We start from the raw sequence: 22,235 nt of genomic DNA on the forward strand, positions 1-22,235 counted from the left end.
CTTTTTCAAAAGAATATAATAATATAATTTTTTAGAATATAAGTACATTTAAAAAAATTATATATTATTAAAAATAATTTATCTATAATAACTATAATGATAAATATGCTATAAAAAAAGTTTAAATATTATGATAATATTCAAGAAATAATAATAATAATAATAATAATATTATTATTATTATTATTATTATTATTATTATTATTTGTATTTTATTATTTTTTTTAAGTCTTAAGTTTATTTTTTTAAAATTAAATTTTTTATCAAATTAAAGGATAAAAAATTACAGCAATAATAATTTTAAATTTTAAATTTTGATAAATAATTTGTATTATATTTTAAATTAGTTTATGTATAATTAAAGATAATGAAAATGTGTAAAAAAATAAAAATATTAAAATTTTTAAAGAAGTAAAATAAACAAAAAAATAAGAATTTAAATTTTAGAATTAAAGAGATTATTTTTTATTAAATCATTAAGTCATGTGAATTAAAAAATTATGTGATTAATAAATTAAATAACTTAATTTTATGGGATCCTTTTGTGCTTTATATATATTATATACATAACTATATTGATGATTATTTTGGTTTGATTGCATTCCGAATCGAACCAACGATTTCACAGCCTCCGGTTGAGTGAGTCTAAAAGGCAAAGCAACTTTATCCCCCAGCCAAGTTTACAATCACACAGATTCACAGAAACACTTTCCTGGTTTCTACTGACTCCGCTAAAAAGCTCTGATTTAGGGTTTCTACCCCTTTTTTTTTATTTATTTATTTTTCTACCTTCTTTACCATAATCGATCCACTCAACCAAATGATCTGATTTTTGCAATTTCTTCGATCTCCATACCCTTTTAGCTTACTTGATTTCTAGTTAAAATCTTACATGGGTTCAACATCCTCAGGTACCTTTTTATTTTCTTTTCTTTTTTCCTTTTGCCCCTTCCCTTTTTGCTTTCTTTGCCTGTTTGGTAGCTGAGAAAATGCGAGAAATTAAAAGAATTAGAAGTTGGGTTTGTAGATTTACGTTTGGTAAGCTTCTGCTTAATTCAGCTTAACACGATTGTTTGGGTTGGTATGGGTCTGCCTGCTTTTTTTTTTTTCTCAAAAATTATTTAATCCTTTGTTTGGTAGCTGAGAAAATGTGAGAAGAAAGAAACTGTGTTGTGATTATTGATATGGTAATTTCTTTTATTTTCCACAATAAAGCCTCAGGATTTTCCCCGTTAATTTGTTTTAGGAAAAAGACGTCATGTCTAATCCTTTGATTAGTACCTGAGAAACTACAGTGAAATTTTTCTTGGATCTTTTCATCTTCACATTATATTTGCGCAAGACTATACTTGCTCGAATATGATGAAACAATTTAGCTCAAGTAAGGATATCATTTCACATAATCAAATATTGGTCTATGCTTAAATAGATATAACGTATGTTCTTACAGATGTTATACTTAGAAGGTGTTGTTTGCTCATATCTCAAATGGAAGAGAATGTAGCATGTATTATAATCATGGATATGAAGCTTGATTCCATGCAGAATAAACTAATCAATTCTGTATAGACAAATAAATAGTCACCAGCTGCAAAAAATTCATGGCTTGTCAGTGACATTGTAATGTGGAGTGATTTGTGTAAATGATATCTTGCAATCTCTTGTGGAATATGTCTTGTATGGTGTTCAGATGAATTAAATTCTGGGATACAGCCTATCCATGTGTGTATAAAATGTTATGAACTTCGGATGTTATTTTGGTCAAGTTTGATTGTCTATGGTATCCCATGGTAATCTTGGCATTAAAATTGGGAATCATTTGAAGTGAATTTCTTATTGTCAGCTGAAGCACTTGGTAATCTTAGTGTTTTGCCGGTGTATCTTGTTGAATTTTGTCCTAACATTGTAACATTTCAAGTTTGACCAGGTGACCTGGCATGCTGCATTGCTGTGAGCAAGTTTTGGGTGTGTATAGTTTAGCGCTGTTGGGTTTTGTTTTGTAAAACTCAATGGTGCCAGAAGGCTAGTGGAACTATGGGCTCTTTTTGGACTGTTACTCAACTTAAGGGTAAGCCACTGTAGTTCACTAATGGATGCTGAGTATTTACATAATCCACACACTATCTCTGTCTCTGTCTCTCTCTCTCTCTCTCTCTCTCTCTCTCTCTCTCTCTCTCACGTGCTTGTGGTTGTTTTCTTTTTATTATTTTCCGTACATTTTGTTATTCTTCACTATGGTGAGAATGATCTTTGTTTGTGTTGATGGCTGGATTATATGTTGCAGGTTCACTGTGGCAACGATTTTTATTACTCATTATTTGGCTATCCATTTTCCGAGATGTTGTGGCGATGCAGACTCTGCTTGAACCTAACCACATTTCTTCCACATCTGAGCTAGCGACTCCACCTATTTCTGGGCTTTTTAATCCCATAGAAATATCACCTGCTGTCTTCCCACATTACCCCTATCCTAGTGAATCTTTGCCACCTATGTACCCAACTTTTCCCACCACATATGAACCAAATTTAACTGGGAAATGCCCTGTAAATTTCTCTGCCATGTCAAATCTCATGGATAAGACAGCATCTGATTGCTCTGTACCTTTAGCAGCTCTTGTAGGAAATGTAATATGTTGTCCACAGCTTGGCAGTTTACTCCACATCTTCCAGGGTTATTACAGCATCAACTCTGATAAGTTGGTTTTGGAGAATTCAGTAGCTAATGATTGTTTTTCAGATATCATTAGTATCTTAGCCAGCAGAGGGGCCAATACCACAATACCTGCACTTTGTTCTGTAAAATCATCAAATCTTACTGGTGGGTCTTGTCCAGTAAAGGATGTTATTAGCTTTGAGAAAATAGTTAACACAAGCAAGTTGCTGGAAGCCTGTAGTGCTGTTGATCCTCTTAAAGAATGTTGTAGACCAATTTGCCAACCTGCAGTTATGGAAGCTGTTCTTCACATTTCTGGAACACAGTTAACGATCAATGACAATAAAGAATTAGTGAGCAATTCTAATCATATTGATGTTCTTAACGATTGCAAAGGTGTGGTATATGCATATCTCTCTAAGAAACTCTCAGCAGATGCTGCAAATGCTGCATTCCGAATATTATCAGCCTGCAAAGTTAACAAGGGTATGTATTTAATCCAATTACATCTCTGTTTTTGAACTTTTCTATTTTTTTGTTGGACCATTTCTGTAAGGCTCTCTTTTGATAGGTGTGCATTTGAAATGATTGAGAATTTCAATGTCTTTCAAATGAAAAATTATAAAATTTCAACATAATATCAAATTCAAATACCTCAACAACAGCAAAAACAACTAAGCCTCACCTCCAAATTAGTTGGAATCAACTATATAAATTTTTTTTTGGCCATTCAACTCTATTTGAGATCAATTCCACATCAATATTAAAAAATTGTAAATCTTTTGATACTAGCTCCCTCCACGCCGTTTTAGGTGTCCCCCTTTTCCTTCTCACTCCTTCCACCATTAACTTATCACATTTCTATACTGGGGCGTTAAATACTCTACATTGAATATGATCAAATCATCTCAATCAATTTTCTCTCATTTCCAATGTATGCTACATGCATTGTGATCATTCCTAATTTTATCTATTATCGTAATACCATACATCTATTTTAACATCCGCATTTTTGTCACACTCATCTTATGTATGTTATACCTTAGATGTCCAATATTTACTCCCTTACAACATAGTTGGCCTAACTATAATTCTATAAAACTTACCTTTCACTTTGTCAAGGATCATATGGTCACATAGCACACCAAGCGTGCTCCTCTATTTCACCTATACTATTTTGATCCTATGAGTGACGTCTTCATCTATTATTCTGTTCTTCTGGATTATGGAACTTAAATACTTGAATTGATTGCATTTTGATAGCATTCCTTCTTACTTCTACTTAGCCTAAAACCCATATTCTCAAGAGTCCTCCATAACTCCAACCTCACCATTTGAAATTCACATCTATCCAAATGGAGCCTAAATATTCCACCATGGATATGTTTGTGAATTCTTGTGAATCTGATACTTGGTGGTGAAGTTCGCTGTATTTTGCATTGTCTTATGACATAATAATGTTATTTTTGAAGAGAGGATTAGAAGTGTAGGCTTTATGTTATTGGAATAGATCATTAGCTTTCATTCACTTTTCAAATGATAATATATGTATATTTCAATTAAGATTCATCGATTTTGATAGATTTTTTTTTTCATCTTGTTAAACTTGTAGTCCTTTAGCTGTTGACATGAAGATGACTACGAGTTTTACTAAATATGTAAATTTTTTTTCTTTGCTTGTAGACACCTTTGTGTTATTTGGGTGCATCTTGCGTTGTTGTATTTCATCGAACATAGCAGCAGTAGTTGTAAATGTTTATGGAATGTTTGGTTTGTTTCACTTTTTGAAGTTATTTTTGTTTGTGCAGTTTGCCCATTGAATTTCACGCAGCCATCAGAGGTAATTAAAGCATGTCGCAATGTAGCTGCTCCCAGTCCTTCCTGCTGTAGTTCACTGAATACTTATATTGCTGGAATACAAAAGCAAATGCTAATTACAAACAAGCAAGCCATAATCTGCGCAACAGTTTTTGGGTCTATTCTTCGAAAAGGCGGGGTCATGACAAATGTATATGAGCTTTGTGACATTGACCTGAAAGATTTTAGCATCCAAGGTTTTTTCCTTGCTTTGATGTAATTTTATTAACTTCTCATTTCTGTGTTCTTCATTTATCTAATGTTGTTTATTTGATTTGTGGATTCATGTGCGGATGATGGTTGCTGTTGCAGCATATGGACAACAAGGTTTGCTTTTGTTTCTTCTCTTTCCTTCCCGCTATCTCCCTGCAATAAAATATATATGCTTATACTATAGTGAAGATAATGCCTTCTTGAAATATAGGCAGACCTGTGCTCAAAATGTCGAGTTGACAATCTGTTGCATAAAAATTTATTTTGTTCTCCTTGATGCCTTAGACCTATGGATTTCTATTATGTTGCTAGAATGTTTATTACTTGGTGAAAACTCTTGTATCTTGCTGAGTGAAAATGGTGTGAGATTATGAGGTAAGAACTAGTATGCACTAGTGAGCAAGAAATGCGGTGTTTTCTCAATTGTGTAGGGATGGAAATAAGATTTTGTCCATTTGACTGCATTAAAGAAGAGGGTGAGGATTAATTCTTATTGAAATTTTATGAGAAACTGAATTTTCCCCCTCTTTTGGGCCCTTGAACGATTTTCTTTTTTTATTAATTTTAATCTTTATTCAAATATAGGGTGTCTACTCCGAAGCTTGCCTGCAGATGTTGTATTTGACAATTCAACGGGGTTCAGCTTTACATGTGACCTGATTGACAACATTGCAGCCCCATGGCCAACATCATCCTCCATGTCATCCTTGTCTCTTTGCGCTCCAGGTAAGATACAAGGAAGAAATTCTTTTACAGTGCTTTAGATGACATGGAGAGACAAATTTTCTACATTTTAACATTGATGTCTAAGTAGTTGCTATCTAATCTTACAGAGATGTCCTTGCCTGCCTTGCCGACATCAGAGACTTTAAAAAATCCTGGTGTGCCCTGTTGCCCCCTACTTTTTGTAGCTTCTTGTTACTGTCAGCTTTAGTTGCATGATTTTTATGCGCATTTACGAAGTAGAATTGCATCTTAATAAACTAATAAATCATCCAATCAAAATATGGCACTTCCCTGATTCAATTGAAACCTAAATTTTTATGATATATTTCAATAATTTTGTGGAAGTCCAAATTTCTTAGCCAAGAGCTTATACTTGTATAAAAGCTGCTGCTTCTGTTTTTTTTTTTCCCCCTTGACTCCTAACATTTTTATGTGACCTGATAATGCAGGCAACCGTGGTGGTGGGTCGGAGTTTGTGGTTCCCATTTTTTCATTTTTTATTTTCAGTACATTGTTGTACTGAAAAAATTAATTGAGGGATGAACCAGTTTGGAATAGGTGCTTCTGGAAATAGACCTTGTCTGGGAATTTTACATGTATATTTTGGGTAGCTTCCATGTATAGCAGTTTCTTCTTTCCGTTTTTCCTCATCTTTTTTTGAGCTATTTTTGTCCCTGCCTTTCTGTCTCTCCCCCTTTTTCTTCTCTCTATAATCTTGGCTGGTTTTGTTTTGAAACTTTGGAAAGACTTCTATTTCTGAGGAATTTTGTGTGGATGTTTGGTTTGATTTATTCAAGTTTGAGTTTTTTAGGTTCTTTTTGAGGGGAGGAGAGGTTGGTTATAATCAGATGCTTGGGGAACATACATAATCAGGTGGACCCGCCCCAATCATAGCACCCATTGGTGGTGTGGGTACTCCTAACAATAGTTTGTTAAAAAGGCATATCTGACTTGACCATAAGAGCAAAGTGATGAGTGCTTGAGTGGAGCATTGGCCTTAGAACAGAAGTTTGATGAGGACATCCTTCTTATTCCAATTAATGATAATTTTTTTCTTTTTAAAGAGAGAGAAAGAGAGGATTTCATCATTAAGGGGTAATGGAGCAAGAAAGAATAATGATTCAGATGTTCAGTTGTAGAGTTCCAAGTAATATTGTTCATCATTGTGTCATTTTCACTCATCATATCTATTTTAGGAATTGTCTCATTTTTATTCTCAATTTTTAATTTGCTTTAATAAATTTTATTTTAGCAAAAGATTCACTTAGATATACTGTAGTCAGTGTAGAAGTTAAAAAAAAATAATAAAATATATATATATATATATATATATATATATATATATATATATATATATATATATATATATAATTTTGTCCCTATCTTGTAAGAAGGAAACAACCATTTTAACTCTTTATCTTTTTTCATATTCTTGAAATTTTATAGTTAATTATTTTATTTTAATAAAGTTTTTATTTATTAAATTTATTAATAAAATTGTTTAATAATTTATTAATTATTATTATTATTTTATTAATTTTAACATTCACATGGAATAATTTAATAAAATTAAAAAGAAATTATCATTAAGTTATTATTAATAATAATTACTTTCACTCGCAGTTAATTTTAAATGTTTTTTCAATATAATCATTCAATTTAATTTCTTTACTAAAACTTGCTTATTTCTAATTTAAGCTTCATTAAACATGGGTTAATTTTCACTCTCAATTTTAGATTTTTTTTTTCCAGTAAAACTAATGTCTTTGTTACTTTTAATTTTATGTTTATGGGTTACCACAAATAAAAAAATCTCCTTACGTTTCTCTTCATGCCATCTTTTCTAATCAAAGATTAATAAATTTCTTTTTTTTTTTAAAGAATAAAACTTAATAAATTTCAAATATTTTTATTAATAACAAAAAACATGTAATACCACAAAAATTTAATGAATATATAATTTATTAATTTAATTATTTTAATATTTTTAAATGTATTTTGAGATTTATTTAAAAAGTTTTAATCTAAATTTTTTACTGCATTTAGTGTAATAATATATATTTGTAATATGAAGAGATAAATTAAAATAATTATATTTTTAATATTATTGTTATTATCATTTGATAATGAATATTTAAGAATACAGAATTTTAAATTAATAAAAGATCTGTTTAGGTTTAAATTTTTTTAATTATATAATAAAAGATTTAAATAAATTTACTTTATTAATTTATTTTAGATATTTAAAATTTAATAATAAAAATAATTATTATTATATTATAAAAAAATATTTTGAAAATCGGGGGACAGCCCCCTCCTCCCTTCCCCGCCACCTTCTCTTCCCTCTCTCATTTTGCTCTAGGCAGCAAATAGACTTCACTAATGGTGAGAAGCAGCAGCCAGTTTCGCTGTAGCTCATATCTTCTTCGATGTTGCCCATCACCGCCTGGTCATCCGCTCTTATCGCAAACGGCGATCAATAAAAATATAATTATTTTTTTATTCATTCAAATTATAGCTAATTTGGGAGAAAGTTTTTGAAGGTGAGGATGAAGTTTTAAACTACTTTACTTGTTTGGGATGAAGGTCTTTTAAAGGAGGAGGTAAGGTTTTTAGAGTTTTAAAATTTCCAAAACTTTAATTTTGCTCTCAATTTGATCATAAAATTAGCTGAGGTCCTTAGGGAGTGAAATTGTGCATTGATACTCGACTAGATTAAATCATTTTAGAAATTGATAGGATTTTCCTGGATGAAAACCAGTGTTTTTTTTTTTTTTTCCCCATTTTTTGCTTCTAAATCCACTAATGATTCACTGTTGTTTCTGTCTGCAGTGGAGTGGAAAAACTGGAGTAGTAGATCGGCATTCTTTGAGCCTTTGATGGCTGCCTCAAGACTTTGTTAAAGAGATGTGAGCTGGTTGAGTAAGGAACTTGGATCAAGTCAACAAGATTGTTCAACTAAGATTGATAACAGCCTCATCAAATTTGACAGATCATTGTACAGTAAATTGGAATAGGGGAAAAATTTTAGTAATGCTAACAGCCATTATTTAGTCATTGTTACAGGTTAGCCATCTCAATCTTGCATGTTGATGGTGAAAAGAATTGTTCATTAGACATCACAAGGAACTCAAAGCCATTAAAACTCGTAAGCATCCGTGACCCGCAAAGAGAGTTGGAAGGCAGGGCTTACAGGGTCTCTTGCAGCCTATGTAGCACATGAACGAAAACACGATACAGTGAAATGCAAAAATGGATATAGAAAAACAGCATTTTCAAAATTATAAGAAATGGAAACGTGAGATAAATGCATAAATATAAAAAATATAAGAGTGTATATATGTTAAATAAAGAGAGTGTTGGATAAATTACAATTTAAATTATTTTAATTTAAATTTATATAAGTAATTAATTTATTTTACGCATTAAAATAATTAATCAACTTAATTTTATAATTTAATTATTTATATTTATCTTTTTATATTTATATTTTCCCACGAGATTTATAATCCAAAAATATATATATATATATATATATATATATATATATATATATATATATATATATATAGTCCAAATTTGAGAGGATTTTTTAATTTGTCATTTTCAGAAAAAATTATTTATGACAACTCTTAAAATTTAATTTGAGAAAAATTTAATTATGTTATATATATTTAGAGAGAAAATTAATACTAAATGTGATAAAATTATGATTAATTTATGGAAATTTTGTGATAAATTCGTTCTAGTGAGAAATTAAAAAAGATAAAATTAATAAAAGGGAAAATAAGGAATTAAATGGTAGCAAAAATTTATATAATTTCTTCCCACATAAATTACAAATCAAACGTCCAGACTAAACCATATTCAAAAACTTAAAACAATCAAAACCCATTCCAATGTAAAGCAATCAAAAAACCAAGAAACAACCAAAGCATCACAATAGGCGAGACTGCGAGGCAGGTAAGTCACTGTCAATGGAATGGAGAAGGTTAAAGGCCAGACTGCGAGAGGCAGAGAAGGGATCCCTCACTTGCACTGTCACTGCCATTGCCGTTGCCACTGTTTATCACAGCTACACCACATTGCTAGGTAAGTCTTCTAATTCTCTCCTCCTCCTCCTTTTTCTTCTTCTTCTCTTCTTTTTTGTCTTCTATTCCGTGTATTGTAATGCGGCGCAGTTTGCATTTTTAACCTAATTATTATTATTATTTTAAAAAAACGCATGTCCGTAGCTGAAAACGCATGAGAAACGTCTACGAGCTGTGTCATCTCGTTTCTATGTCGGAAACGTTTCGGACACTGGAAAACGCTACCAAGTCCCATTTCCGTGCATCGTTGTTTGTAGCCTTAGAGGATCGACGACCTTGAGAACCAGATCCATGCAACTATGTTTTTTTTTTTTTTTTTTTTTGGGATAAAGACCTACAGAGTTAATATTATTGAGAATTTTGTATAATTTCTCACTATCTCAGAATTAAAAACCAGATTTAATTTGGAGTACAATTATGAAGATTACATAAATTTGGTAGTGAAGATAATGTGCAGTTTGATGTTAGATCAAAACCTCACAAGAGTTTTCTTTCCTATCAACACTCTAAATCATATTCACTTCACAGGCACCGGAAACAATATTGCATCATTTTCTTACACACTGTCCCCAGGCCCACTGGGAGCTGCCTTTGATCCTTGAAGGTGCTGCTGATTTTCTGGTGGGGGAGGGAGTCCATTGGAAGCCCGCGGTTGAACCATTCGCGGCTTTGTTCTAAACCCCAGCAGCCTCAGTGCAAATCTGGCTAACTCTACATACAACAGAGCAGACCGATCAAAAAGCTGCAAGAAAAACAATTAAACAACTGAACTCAGTTACAATTCAGATATAAGATCCCAATAGGATGATCAACAATTTGAAACTTTGCTTCAAGAATGTGATATATAATATGTTATGATCAAATGGGTATTAGAAATCTTTCATCAACATGGATGGAATTCTTTCAAGATTAATACTTCATGCAGTGGTCATCAGTTGGAATCTGGGTGATTGTGCACATGAGTTCACAGAGACGTTTCTAATACTCTTGGAGGTTGCAGTTGGCTTTATGAATGCGGATAGAGAGATTTGGATCTGAAGAAGACACGATAAAAAACAAGATGGAAGTAATCAAATCAAGATAAAAAAGACTACACCTGAAGAAGAGCACTCATGATCATGTGAAAGGCTTGTGTATTCTGGACTATGAGAATTGATATGCGGCCAAAACAGTTCACCACACCCTGCATCTGTCATCAAGAAAATGGCAAATGGTTAATGAGCAAAAAGAAATTTAATAAATACAACATATCTTGATTGAAATTATAATGAATGCAGTTATCGATCGATCTTCCCATACTCAATGGCAAGAATCAACTAGCAAACACTTATCTGAGCCATCAATAGTTGATATTGACATGCCATTGCCTTCCTAAGCGATAATGACATGATTGTGATGTAAAGTTTTAAATGAGTTGATGCAGCCAAGAAAAATGCAGCTAAGAATCTTTAGCAGCCTTCATTTTTTTGTCAGGAACACAGGTTTCAGCCACAGAAACAGCCTATCTGCAAAGCAAGGTAAGGCTGTGTACATCAACCCTCCCAAAACCGATGAGATGTTTCGTACACTGAGTCACACTTTTATCATTTTTTGTCAATGCCCGTGACAAGAAAATATTCTTGGCCTCTTTGTGGAACTCTGCATTTGGTCTTGTAGAGGATTTTCTTTAGCAGATATCTAGAGAGATGGAAGAGCCAGATATAATAACATCAAACCACCTGAAGAAGAGGGGAAAAAAAATCTAGTTCTTACCACCCGAAGAAGTGAAATCCAAAATCCCGGTGGAGATGAAGGTGCACCATAAGGATTATTAGGATCTTGAGCTCCGTATGGACCCCTCCTGCCCATTCCATAGCTGCCCATTGGACCTCCAAAACCAACATTATGCATTCCACCACCATACACCCAGACCCATAAAGTCTCCCATAGCCTCCTCCATACATGCTATTACCATACATCCCTCCACCATACATTCCTCCAAGCCCACCATATGAAACATACATACCCAAACCATAGCCAGAGTGATAGTTAAGACTGGAATTATAACTTGGATTACATTAACAAGAGTTTTGAAGAAAAGGGTAAATAGCTCCATAAAACAAGTGAGCATATTTGCTAGTAAAGATTCATTTACCTCCATAGTTGCTGGTGCCATAGTTATGCTGCCATGGACTTGGAGGAGCAGGCCTTCCAAGGGCATTTCTGTTGACTGAGGCATTCCTGTGTAAACTTGGAACAATTTCTCCAGGTTTTGCAGTTCCTGAAGCCTCCACTACATCAATTGTGCTGCCAGATGATGGAGGTTTAAAAGGTGTAGAACCAGAAGGACCACAGGCTCGTTCCCAAGGTTTTGGAGGAGGATTATTAGCTGCAGTGTTCAAACATTATTATGTACAATAACTAACAGGAAACGTCACAAAGCAATAAATAAATAATAAAACAGAATGAGAAAGGAGGAGGAAAATGTAGATAGATGCAATGAGAGAGACATTTTTTATATAATTAATAAAGAAAATAGGTCTTCTCAGTTGGCAGGTCTATTTAGGTAAAGGAAATACCTTTAACAAAATCATCAGAAGTCTGCAAAATAGATCACAAGAATCTGAGATTTGAAAATACCCAAAAAAGAAAATCCAAATTAAATAAAAAAAATATATAAATCAATTTGAACGAATAAAAAAAAAAGGCTCCTTGACATATTCTTCAAAAAAGAAGAAGAAAAGACTTCCGTACGAATACATCATAAATCTCAAGCATATTATTCTAGCAAGACTTCCACAAGATGAAATATGAAATGCTATTGATTCTAAGAACTGCAAACCATCATTCCACATGACAAATAATCAAATGAAATAAAAATTAGAAACAATTTAAAAGAAAAGAAGAATTGAAGAAGAAGAAGAAGAAGAAGAAGAAGAAGAAAGCAGCCATATAATGTAAACCAATTAGCTTAGCTAAGGATGATGAAGAAGCGAGAGGCCATAACTCAATCCACTCCATTGACGATAGAAAAGATCGGTTAAGAAATGTATAGAATTAAAGATAATAATAAAAAAAAAGGGCAGAGCTGGTGATAATGGATATAATCTTATAAAAACCAAGAAGAAAATAAAAAGTGAAAGTAACCTGCTGCCATGGAAATTAGGGCTGACAATTTTTCACACGACTACAGGACAAGACATGTAGTTACATAAGTTTGGGTTTTGTATGAACGACTTTGGGGTCATAAATGCATCAACTCATTTATGACATGTTAAAATACTAAAAATTATCGATTTAATTAGGTTTACTCATCTAACTAAACACATAATGACCTATTTATTTAATCGAGTTAACAGATTAATTGTATTACTTTGATCCATTTAAATTTTTAATGAACTATTTTATTTTTGGAATAAGGTTTAAATTGTTTCCTGTACTTATTGAGAATGTTCAATTTAGCTCATTTTTAATTTTTGGTCCAATTTAATTCATAAATTTTGATTTATATTCAAATTAGTCTAATTAACAAAAAAAAGTGCAATTAGTTAATTATTTAATTAATATTAAAATATTATTTTTATATTATATAATTAATTAATAAAAATAAAAATATTATTTTTATCATTCAATATTATTAATTAAACTGAAATATAAAAAAAATATTTTTATATTTTCATATAATTAATTAAAATTAAAAATTATTACTATTCCAATTAATAATATTGAATAATAAAAATAATATTTTTATTTAATTAATTATAAAATAGAAAAATAATATTTTAATATTAAAAAATAATTAAATATTAAATAATTTATTTAAATAAATTATTTGATATATAAACAAATTAATTAATTAATTATACAATATAAAAATAATATTTTAAAATTAACAAAACTCATTTTTAATATTATTTAAACAAAATAATTAAATATTTTAAAAATGATATTAAAATATTATTTTGATATTGTATAATTTGTATAATTAAAATATTAAATAAATTATTTTTATATTATATTTTAATATTAAAAAATATTATTTTTGTTAATTGGACTAATTTGAGCATAAATCAAAACTTATGAGTTAAATTGGATTAAAAGTTAAAAATGAGCTAAATTAAACTTCCCCAATAAGTACATGGACCAAATTGGATCTTATTCCTTTTATTTTTATAACTAAACTAACTCATTTTACATTGTAAAACACTAAAGCACTAAAGCTTAACCTAAAAGTATATTGTAATTGTGTAATTTTAATTAATTTTATCATTTGAATAATGTTTGGATATTTGGTTGATGTTTGATTGATGTTTGAATATTTGGATATTTTTAATAGACCTTTGAATATTTGAATTATTTTTAAATATTTAGGTGATATATTTTGATAATGTTTTTTTAATGTGTTAAATAAGTTAAATGTGTCTACTAGGTTAAACATGTTATGTCATATGAAATTTATAATTATCCATTTATTGAAATTGGTTAAACATATCATCTCGTGTCGTATGACACATTAATAATCTATTTATTTACACGGATTATACAGGTTTGTATGATATAATCTGTGTCATAAATATATTCGTAATAGGATTGAACATTTTAACACGATTAATTAAACGATTATGTTCGGATTAACTATTTTCGTATTAAACGTGTAGATGACACGATCTGTTTATGATCCACGAACACGAATTGACAACCCTAATGGAAATTGAATATAGACCACATTGATTGAATGTCGTTAATAAAATAATCCTTCTCTCTATTGCCTCCTTAATTTAGTTATCTTTTAATTATTTTTTCCCTCTATCTGAATCAATAAATTGTAATTGTTTAATTGAAATTAAAAAAATAAATAAATATTAAAATATATTGTCTCACACCACCAATCCAAAATCCATTTATTCCTAAAATTTTTTTATTTATTTTCTATTTATTTAAAATCATTTTTTTTTTTTTTTTTTTAAAGGGTCAGATGATGTGGCAATAAAAAAAAAAATCAAATAAACTCATCAATTATTAGATTAGATTAAATATTTATATGTAAACACACTTTAATTAATTTATATTAAAACTTTTCCTATTTTCTCCAATTAATTAATATGTAAATTACTGTACAGACTAGAACATAGAATACAGTGCTTCAAGGATTTCTACGGCCACAAGCATTTTTGGCTACAACTAGCATGTACAAGCCTATATATCTAACATCTAATGAGCTATGGAACTTCTGAATCTGCTTTATTTCCTGTCTTTTCCTCCATCCCTGGAACTATAATAACCAATCAGAGAAAAAAGCTGCTGAACTTGGGACTAGTTCAGTCTCACTGTTTTGAACCACCGGTCATATATTCGCCCATAAACAAAGGTGTCACCTCCTTTGATTGGTTCTGAAAATTTTTGGATGTGCTGCTGAGAAATTTTGGCCATCTTACACTTCCCTTGCAACCTTCATAGTACAACATCAACTTTTAGTAGAAACCAGAATCATGCAAACTTGGAAAGCTTAATGAGCACTCAGAAAACTGCAATTGCTACCGCTTCAGCTAGACTGTTGGTTGAGCCATCACCTGAAGTGCTAGGAGCTTCCTCCTAAGAAGCAACTGCTGCTGCCCGAGCTGCCCATTGTAAAAGCTACGTCACGAACAAGGAACTTCACACTTCGTTTTCCAATATAATCCAGTATCTCAACACACTCCTGCAAGTCAGAGTCACTCACCAGCATCACCCACTCTTCTTCATCATCAAGATACTTGAGCTGGAATGTTCCATTTTGCAATTTGAACCTTTTTGCAATTTCTTCATACAATTGGAAACACCCTGCAGAAGGCTCAAACTTAAATCTAATTGTATCTTCCTTATATGTGGCTTTCACAGTAATTTTCGATCCATGATCATCACATTTGACTTTTGAATGCTTCTCCTCCTCAAAGCTTGGTGAGCTTGATGCACTGCCATGAATCATTGAACCAGAGCCATTTGAAGACTCAGTCATGCTCGAACAAGTAGGCCAGTTATGTTCAACCACTCCATCATCACCCTCCACTTTGGCATCCAACTCCTCAGTAGCACCCAGGGAGCTTGAGCTTCTAGACACAAAATGAGTGTCCGAATTGTCTAGTTTCACGCTTCCAGTGTTAAGACTTCCCTTCCCTCCTTTTGCAAATGTAGAGGAATTATCCATAGCAGCCCAAGGTCCACAGCCACCGCTACCCTTTTGACATATCCCAGCATCTGTTGATATCAATTTGGAATCTTCACTACAATCAATGACACAAGCGCTAGATTTAATTAGCAGTTCCCCACATGCATCCACACAGCATTCATCCTCTTCAACTTTAACTGAAGAATTATTGCCATCAATATGAGCTGCAGGTACAGAAACTGCATCTTCAGTGGCGGATTCAGAATTTCTAGAGGGAAGTTTTTTGTCAGGAAATAGAAAGCTTTTTTCCTGGACAATGGAGCCTGCCGCCACAAATCCCCCTGTGGTAGGGTCAAATTTTAGTCCTCCCTCCACTCCCTGAACAGAGTCAAGCACGGTCTGTATTTTCCTCAATGAGCGGTTCACCTTATTTATTTTGCGGGATGGCCATCTAGAGATCCCATGTTGTCTGCATATCCTTTTCAGTGTTGTGGGGCAAACTAATGAAAAGACAAGAAATTCGGAAGTTAAATTACAGATTCTTCTAAATAAATTAGTAAAAATTCTATACTACATTAGAAGGATAATTTGAAAAGGCGGCCTAAAAGTTGCACTACTTAAGGTCATCACTATCACTTCCTTACTAATTACTGACACCATTTGGGTTTGAACCATTAACCTCCACCAATTCCAGGAAGAACTTTACTAAATGAGTAAATGATTTTACATGAAAATATCAATGTTTATTTAAAAATATGAGTGTATCTGCAGTTGTTTCCATATTCAACACCAACACGTGAACAGATGAGATGAAGCTCACCACCAATGCTTTTGGCAGCATCCTTGAGACTTCCAGAAAAGTATTGCTGAAGGACGCTCAAGCTCACATTTTTCTCTGCTGTACTCCTCTTCTTCTCCAGCTGCCTCCTTGATCTATTCATCACCTAGCAAAGCAAAGAAAAAATTAGTGCTCAATCAAATATAGTTGCAAGTGTGAAAAAATGACTGTAAATTCCCTCCACAAAAGAATCGTGATGGTTTGTTATGCACAATACTACAAACATGTGTTCTTTAAAAGCAAGTTCTTCAATCTTTAGGAGATTAAAAGTAATCCAGTACAAAGGACAGAGACATTAGTTTAAGTCACCTGTTCATGAGGACCATCTGATTCCATTCCATCATATTTGGACCCAGCTGCATCGGAAGGTATTTTGTCGGTCAAATTTAAGTTGGCTGCAGATAATGTGGTTTGAGAGTTACTCATTGAAACAGACATTGGTGGAAAGCTGGTTATTGCTCCCTTCTGAGACTCAACTTTAGAACCTTCTCCCCCTGCTAACTCTGCATCTGAAACTGTTCTCAAACTCTTACAGATTCTCTGCATGGTACCTGAGAGGTTGTTCAACAAAAGTTGCTGTTCCGAACTCCCCTTCATATTGACAGGAAGAAAGAACTCTAATATATAATCGTCATCACCAGTATAAGTGCTTCTTAGCCTGATTGCAACTGCAGCATTCAGACCATACTTGCGTGCATGATGGACAAGTGGGTATTCAATTATATCATACGCCTTCACGTCAGGGAAGAAGAAAGGGTGATTTGATTGAAGTGCTTTTCCAGCTATACCTTGTCCTTCCTCAATATAATGTTCTGAACATGCATGTACAAATCCTTGCATTTCTCTATCATTCACATAACAAGCTGTACCCTCAATGCATAGCACAAATTTCCCAGTAGACCTTGAATTACCTTCCCTGACACGCACTTTAATTATTTCATCAACAGCTTCCTCCATATAATTGCAAGGAATCCATGTTAGAGCTAGTGGTAAGCTATGTGCATGACATACAGCTCGTAAAACATCAGTTATTTCCGTTAAGGCAGCTCTTTGATCCCTTGAGAGGCTCTGAAAAATAAAATTTCCCTTAGATGATGCACCATGCATAACTAAAAACATCTCATTTTTTTATCATCCCTTTTTTTATTTCATTTTGATGCGCATATAACCCTTTTTTTTTTTTTTTTTGGAGGGGGGAGGGGGGGGGGGGAGCGGGAAAAAAATTTAAAGGTACTGATAAATACCTGAGGAAGAAGTCGAGGAGGTGCAGTGGTTCTTAAATTTACAGCCTGCAAAGTTCAAGAAAACTTATAATATCATCTGAAATCACCATCATAAATATTTGTATATTAATTTTGAATTCTAACCAAAACAAATAGCAGGGAATGCCATGCTTTAATAACATTCACATGAATTTAAAATGTTCCTCAACAAGTTCAGACAATTTCAATGGAAGTACCAGTAAGGCATATCATGCACTTAATCAATTAAGGATATCCCTTTGTTGTATGCAACTGGTCTGCTTGTTAGTTTACAGAACGCACGAGTGGGAGTGAAATGGGACTTGGGAGGGAAGGGAGGAGAATGGAGGTGAAATATCTATCTTGTTTGTCAATTTTTTCTTTAAGGAGGGGGAAGGGAAAGGAGGATAATCACTCTCTCATTCCCTTTCTAGGAGTTGAAATTGATTACAATCCAAATTCGGTTGTAAAAAATTCAACTCCTGCTGGAGAATCTTATTACACTATTAATTTAATGATAATCCAAATTAACCCTAATTAATTTAATGATAATCCAAACTTACTCTTCCTTCCCTTTATTTACAACCCTTCCTTTCTAATCTCCTTCATTCAAACAAAATAAAAATATTTCCTCTCCCTTTCCCTTATTGATAAATTTTTAAGTTGCCAAACACAAGATAAATTTTTTCCCCTCTCCTCCCTTCCCCTCCTATTCTTATATCCATGCATAGTAACATATTAAAATTTTCTGGACTAATGCACCTTATTTGGTTCTAACTGGTTCTTGCTTCTTGTCAGGCACTAGTAAAAGCCCACCTTCTTTATCATTCTTCTTTTCCCTTGTATTCTAAAACTAAAAATATCTTGACTCTACCTCTCCACCAACTAACACCGCAAAAAGATAACAAAAACTGGAACAAAGTGAAGCCAATTCATGAAGTGATTTTGAAAATAACAAAAATTAATCCATTTTGTTGTATATATTCGGGAACTCCTCTAAGCCACTCCACAATGCAACCGTTTACATCTGAAAGCACTAATTTTTTTTCCCCTTTTTCTCCTTTTACGTTTAATTAGTAGGCATATTTCTGAATGAATTAGTGTTGCCAGGTAACTTACATAATATAGAAAGGCGAAGGCAAGAATAAGGAAACTACTCTGCAATAAAACACATGGAGAAATAAAACTAACCTGGAGGGCGAGGCAAACATTTTCCATTTCTGAATCAAAATTAGGTTTCTCCTTAATTGTGACAAGTTCCAGTACAGCACAACAGGACATCTCAGGAGGTTCAAAGATCGGCAAGGCAATAGATCCTTGGACCTTATGGTAGCGTGCGTGCTTTGCTCGCAAGTACTCAGTATTCCTATAATAAACTACATTTGAAGTCCATTCTGGAACTTTAGAGATGAACACACGACCAGGAAGCCCTAGGGGAAGGTCAGGCTTCACTTCTGCAGAGAATGTATATGTCCTCGAAACTTCACGATAACCTGCCAGAATTTGGTCAAGTAAGTACGGTTGCTCAAAAGTGGTCATGATATATTGATCTCTGTGCCTCATTGGAACCCAAACTTGTGCCAAAATGCCACCACCAGCAGATTCTTTCAACAAGGATAATGCCCTTAACATCTTTTCATCAAGTGAGAACCCAATGGGTCTAGAAATCATACAATTATCCATATCCAAGAAATCGCTCTGTTGCTGAGAACCATTACTTTGTTTGGCACCCAAATCATCAGCATCCATTAAATCTGATGCATAACTAAATTGGGAATCCGCTTGCTGAAATGCCATTTTGTCTCCAGAATTGTAAGAAGTCCCAGCAGCATTTAATACACTGCCTAAAAGAGAGGTTGGAGAATTCTGTTCTGCAAAACTTAATAAATCAAAAGATGCATAGGGTGTTGACTGGAGAGACGATAACCCATAGGAGGCAAACATCTGGTCTGTTGCTGATGGGCTGTTGCACCAACCAGCGTATGTATCAAAATTCATTATCTCGGAAAAATGGTTGAATGGGTCCTCTGAAATTGAATTCCTTGCACCACCATCTGATGGAGCCATACCATCTGTCTGTGCTCTGGGCGAAGTCCAATAACCAGTCCCCTTATCTTTCAATGAGAAGGGGTTTTCCATTTTATTTTATCTAACCAACAACTCTACCCAGTGAAGCAAGAAAACGTTAGAAAACCATTCCCAGAAATTCCCTCCTGCTATCTTCTCTCATTTGCTGATGAAGACCCTTAATTTTTATTCTCAAATCCATAAACGTTTCACTTTTAACAACTTTATCAGCGCTACCAAAGAAATCCCCTTTTCTAAACTTACTTTTCTTACCTTATAACAAGCACAAACAACTCAATTTCACCAAAGACCCCAAACTTCCCCTTTGAAATATTGCAGTGCCAACACTACTCACAGAGCAAAATCTCACTGCCCTTCAATCCTATATATAGAACACAAGGAAAAAAGAATTTAAAAATATAAATTTATCAATAACCAACCACCAAAAAAAAAAAAAGATTTACAGTCCAATGACAACTTGCCATTCTATAAATAGCAATAAAAATGTCAAAAATACTAACCTCAACAAGATGACGCCCAGAATTGTGCAGTCCCCAAAGCTGGCGCAATTTACTGCAACATAAGTCCATAGATTTCAATCATCCACAACACCACCAAATTGTCATCTTATGCCCAAAAGTTACCAACACACACAAATGTACACGTATCTATCTCTAAAATCAGCACGTATTTTATCTGGGCATTAGAAATGTAAAAAAAAAAAGAAGCAATTAATTATCCAAATTCAGTTGATATAAACCCAAATATGGCATGCAGCCCAAATACATAAATCCCCAACTGAAAACCCTAACCCTAAGGAAAAAAAAAATAAGAAAAGAAACACCGACCTAAAAATCTCAATCTCCTCGAAACTCAGCTAGGATTGTTAGAGGCCAAGAAATCTGGAGCAAGATGAGGAAATTTAAGAGGGGGTGTGAAAGTTACTAAAAACGGAAAGGGGAGATGAGGTTGGAGTATATGTGTCGGAGGAGAGAGACGATGGGGTTACTAAAAATGGAAAGGTTGTTCTGTTTTTAAGTTTTTTAATGCTTGGGGAGGTGGAGGAGAAGGAGGCCGGTGGTGGTGCGAGCCAAGAGTTGCTGTTCTCTGATTCTGTCACAGCGAGGAGTCGAGGCTGCGGACTAGAAATGAGATTTTTTTATTTTTAGATCCACAACCAAAGCAAAGCAAAGCTAAGCTAAGCTTTTAGCAAATTAGAAAATTAATATTTCAAAATTCTGAAATAGTACAAATAGATAAAATAAATAATTAAATTAATATTTAAAAATATTTATTTTATAACATTAAAAAAATAAAATTTAACTAATCAATTTTAATTTAATAATATAATTAAAATTGGAAGATTGCAAATTTAAATTTCATTTGAAATTAATTATAATAAATAAATATATAAATAAAAGGTTTAAATTTTATTTACTTGTCTTCTTTTGAGAATTTTATGTCGAGGATTGAATTGTTATATGTATTGAATTTGCATCTGTTCGTCCTCTCACAAAGGCAGCAATGTCATTCAGCTGGATTTAATTTTATGAGTATTTTTATAAAAATTATTAAATTTTATATTTTTATAAAATTTATTAAATTTTATATTTTTATAAAATTTATTAAATTTTTATTTAATTTTATAAAAATTATTATAATAAAAAATTAAAAATTTTTATTTAAAAATTATTTTATAAATAAAATTATTTTATTTTATTCATTTTTTTAAATAAAATATATAAAACATACCTTTATCATTAAATTTTTTTTTATATTTTTTTTACACCAATAATCACTAATTAGATAATTCTATTTGTGAAATAGGAGATAAATTAATAAATTAACTTAAAACTTTTTAATTTTTAATCACATTATTTTTATGAAATTAAATTAAAATTTAATAAATTTTATGAAATAAATTAAAATTTATTAATTTTTATAAAAATACTAATAAAATTAAGTGACTGCATATAAAAATTATCCTTATATTTTTTATGTACTACAATTTAATGTATTTTTTCAGATTTTTTTACTTAATATGATAGTTCTAAATTGAGTATATGGGATATACGTGTCGACTCAAATAAGTGTAGACTTATTTTATTAATTTTTTTTAAAATTTCTTTTAATTTAATTTTGATTTAAAAGAAAAATCTCCATAATTTATCTATTAGTTTTGAGTTCATATATCTATTTATTTTTAAATTAATTATTTTTTAAATAAAATTCAGAGACTATTAAAAAGGAATTTCATCTAATAATTGCATTCTAGGCCAAAAGGAGAAAAAAAAAAAGTAGGGTTTTAACATAAAGTCAGAAGCAGGGCAGTTAATGAGGTGGGCATATGTGAAAACAATAAATTGTGTAGCTGCGTATCTAATTTTCTAAGTGACAGAGCCTCTATTTTATAGACAAACAGATA

At 32.1% G+C, this 22,235-nt stretch overlaps 3 protein-coding genes across 9 annotated transcripts; 1 reads left to right on the forward strand and 2 right to left on the reverse strand.

The window, feature by feature from the left end:
- Positions 1 to 703: 703 nt before the first annotated feature.
- Positions 704 to 8,510, forward strand: LOC110673728 (uncharacterized GPI-anchored protein At1g61900). Of its 3 annotated transcripts, none has more exons than XM_058148334.1 (8): positions 704 to 911; positions 1,919 to 2,068; positions 2,285 to 3,139; positions 4,462 to 4,707; positions 4,823 to 4,837; positions 5,309 to 5,449; positions 5,557 to 5,604; positions 8,282 to 8,510. In XM_058148334.1, the coding sequence occupies exons 2-8, from the start codon at positions 2,035 to 2,037 to the stop codon at positions 8,350 to 8,352; spliced, it is 1,410 nt and encodes a 469-aa protein (XP_058004317.1). In that variant the 5' UTR covers positions 704 to 911; positions 1,919 to 2,034; the 3' UTR covers positions 8,353 to 8,510. The 3 variants fall into 3 exon arrangements, with proteins under 3 accessions (XP_058004317.1, XP_021692587.2, XP_021692588.2); XM_021836895.2 differs by lacking the exon at positions 8,282 to 8,510 and adding an exon at positions 5,899 to 6,259; XM_021836896.2 differs by lacking the exon at positions 8,282 to 8,510 and adding an exon at positions 5,899 to 6,259 and having other exon boundaries at positions 1,928 to 2,068.
- A 728-nt stretch (positions 8,511 to 9,238) lies between these two features.
- On the reverse strand, positions 9,239 to 12,693 carry LOC110673733 (peroxisomal membrane protein 13). 3 transcript variants are annotated; one of them, XM_058148335.1, is made up of 4 exons: positions 12,099 to 12,651; positions 11,675 to 11,908; positions 10,637 to 10,729; positions 9,239 to 10,282 (listed from the first exon to the last, which is right to left on the reverse strand). In XM_058148335.1, exons 2-4 carry the CDS (start codon positions 11,756 to 11,758, stop codon positions 10,097 to 10,099), a joined length of 363 nt encoding a protein of 120 aa, XP_058004318.1. In that variant the 5' UTR covers positions 11,759 to 11,908; positions 12,099 to 12,651; the 3' UTR covers positions 9,239 to 10,096. The 3 variants fall into 3 exon arrangements, 1 of the variants encoding a protein (XP_058004318.1); XR_009149392.1 differs by having other exon boundaries at positions 10,637 to 11,258; positions 11,675 to 12,693; XR_009149393.1 differs by lacking the exons at positions 11,675 to 11,908; positions 12,099 to 12,651 and adding an exon at positions 11,340 to 11,667 and having other exon boundaries at positions 10,637 to 11,258.
- Positions 12,694 to 14,581: 1,888 nt separating this feature from the next.
- Positions 14,582 to 21,005, reverse strand: LOC110673732 (protein NLP8). 3 transcript variants are annotated; one of them, XM_021836905.2, is made up of 8 exons: positions 20,659 to 21,005; positions 20,332 to 20,383; positions 18,935 to 20,192; positions 17,747 to 17,791; positions 16,812 to 17,570; positions 16,485 to 16,608; positions 15,090 to 16,164; positions 14,582 to 14,968 (listed from the first exon to the last, which is right to left on the reverse strand). In XM_021836905.2, the coding sequence occupies exons 3-7, from the start codon at positions 19,880 to 19,882 to the stop codon at positions 15,098 to 15,100; spliced, it is 2,943 nt and encodes a 980-aa protein (XP_021692597.2). In that variant the 5' UTR covers positions 19,883 to 20,192; positions 20,332 to 20,383; positions 20,659 to 21,005; the 3' UTR covers positions 14,582 to 14,968; positions 15,090 to 15,097. The 3 variants fall into 3 exon arrangements, with proteins under 3 accessions (XP_021692597.2, XP_021692595.2, XP_021692596.2); XM_021836903.2 differs by having other exon boundaries at positions 14,582 to 16,164; positions 20,659 to 21,004; XM_021836904.2 differs by having other exon boundaries at positions 14,582 to 16,164; positions 20,332 to 20,506; positions 20,659 to 21,004.
- Between the last annotated feature and the right edge of the window lie 1,230 nt (positions 21,006 to 22,235).

This window comes from Hevea brasiliensis, chromosome 6 (genome assembly GCF_030052815.1).
Source record: "Hevea brasiliensis isolate MT/VB/25A 57/8 chromosome 6, ASM3005281v1, whole genome shotgun sequence".
In the NCBI taxonomy this organism is placed as follows: domain Eukaryota; kingdom Viridiplantae; phylum Streptophyta; class Magnoliopsida; order Malpighiales; family Euphorbiaceae; genus Hevea; species Hevea brasiliensis.

Bases quoted from the DNA above. Each gene is read 5' to 3' on its own strand.
- LOC110673728 (XM_021836895.2), top strand. From the start codon at position 2,035: ATGGGCTCTTTTTGGACTGTTACTCAACTTAAGG. The intron at 2,069-2,284 runs GTAAGCCACTGT...TATATGTTGCAG, and splicing joins GACTGTTACTCAACTTAAGG to GTTCACTGTGGCAACGATTT. The intron at 5,605-5,898 runs GTGTGCCCTGTT...CTGATAATGCAG, and splicing joins AGAGACTTTAAAAAATCCTG to GCAACCGTGGTGGTGGGTCG.
- LOC110673732 (XM_021836905.2), bottom strand. From the start codon at position 19,882: ATGGAAAACCCCTTCTCATTGAAAGATAAGGGGACTGGTTATTGGACT. The intron at 17,571-17,746 runs GTATTTATCAGT...TTTATTTTTCAG, and splicing joins CTCCTCGACTTCTTCCTCAG to AGCCTCTCAAGGGATCAAAG. The intron at 16,165-16,484 runs GTGAGCTTCATC...TCTTTTCATTAG, and splicing joins TGCTGCCAAAAGCATTGGTG to TTTGCCCCACAACACTGAAA.
- LOC110673733 (XM_058148335.1), bottom strand. From the start codon at position 11,758: ATGCCTCAGTCAACAGAAATGCCCTTGGAAGGCCTGCTCCTCCAAGTC. The intron at 10,730-11,674 runs GTAAATGAATCT...TCTTGATGACAG, and splicing joins TGGCACCAGCAACTATGGAG to ATGCAGGGTGTGGTGAACTG. The intron at 10,283-10,636 runs GTGTAGTCTTTT...TTTTTCTTGCAG, and splicing joins TCATGAGTGCTCTTCTTCAG to CTTTTTGATCGGTCTGCTCT.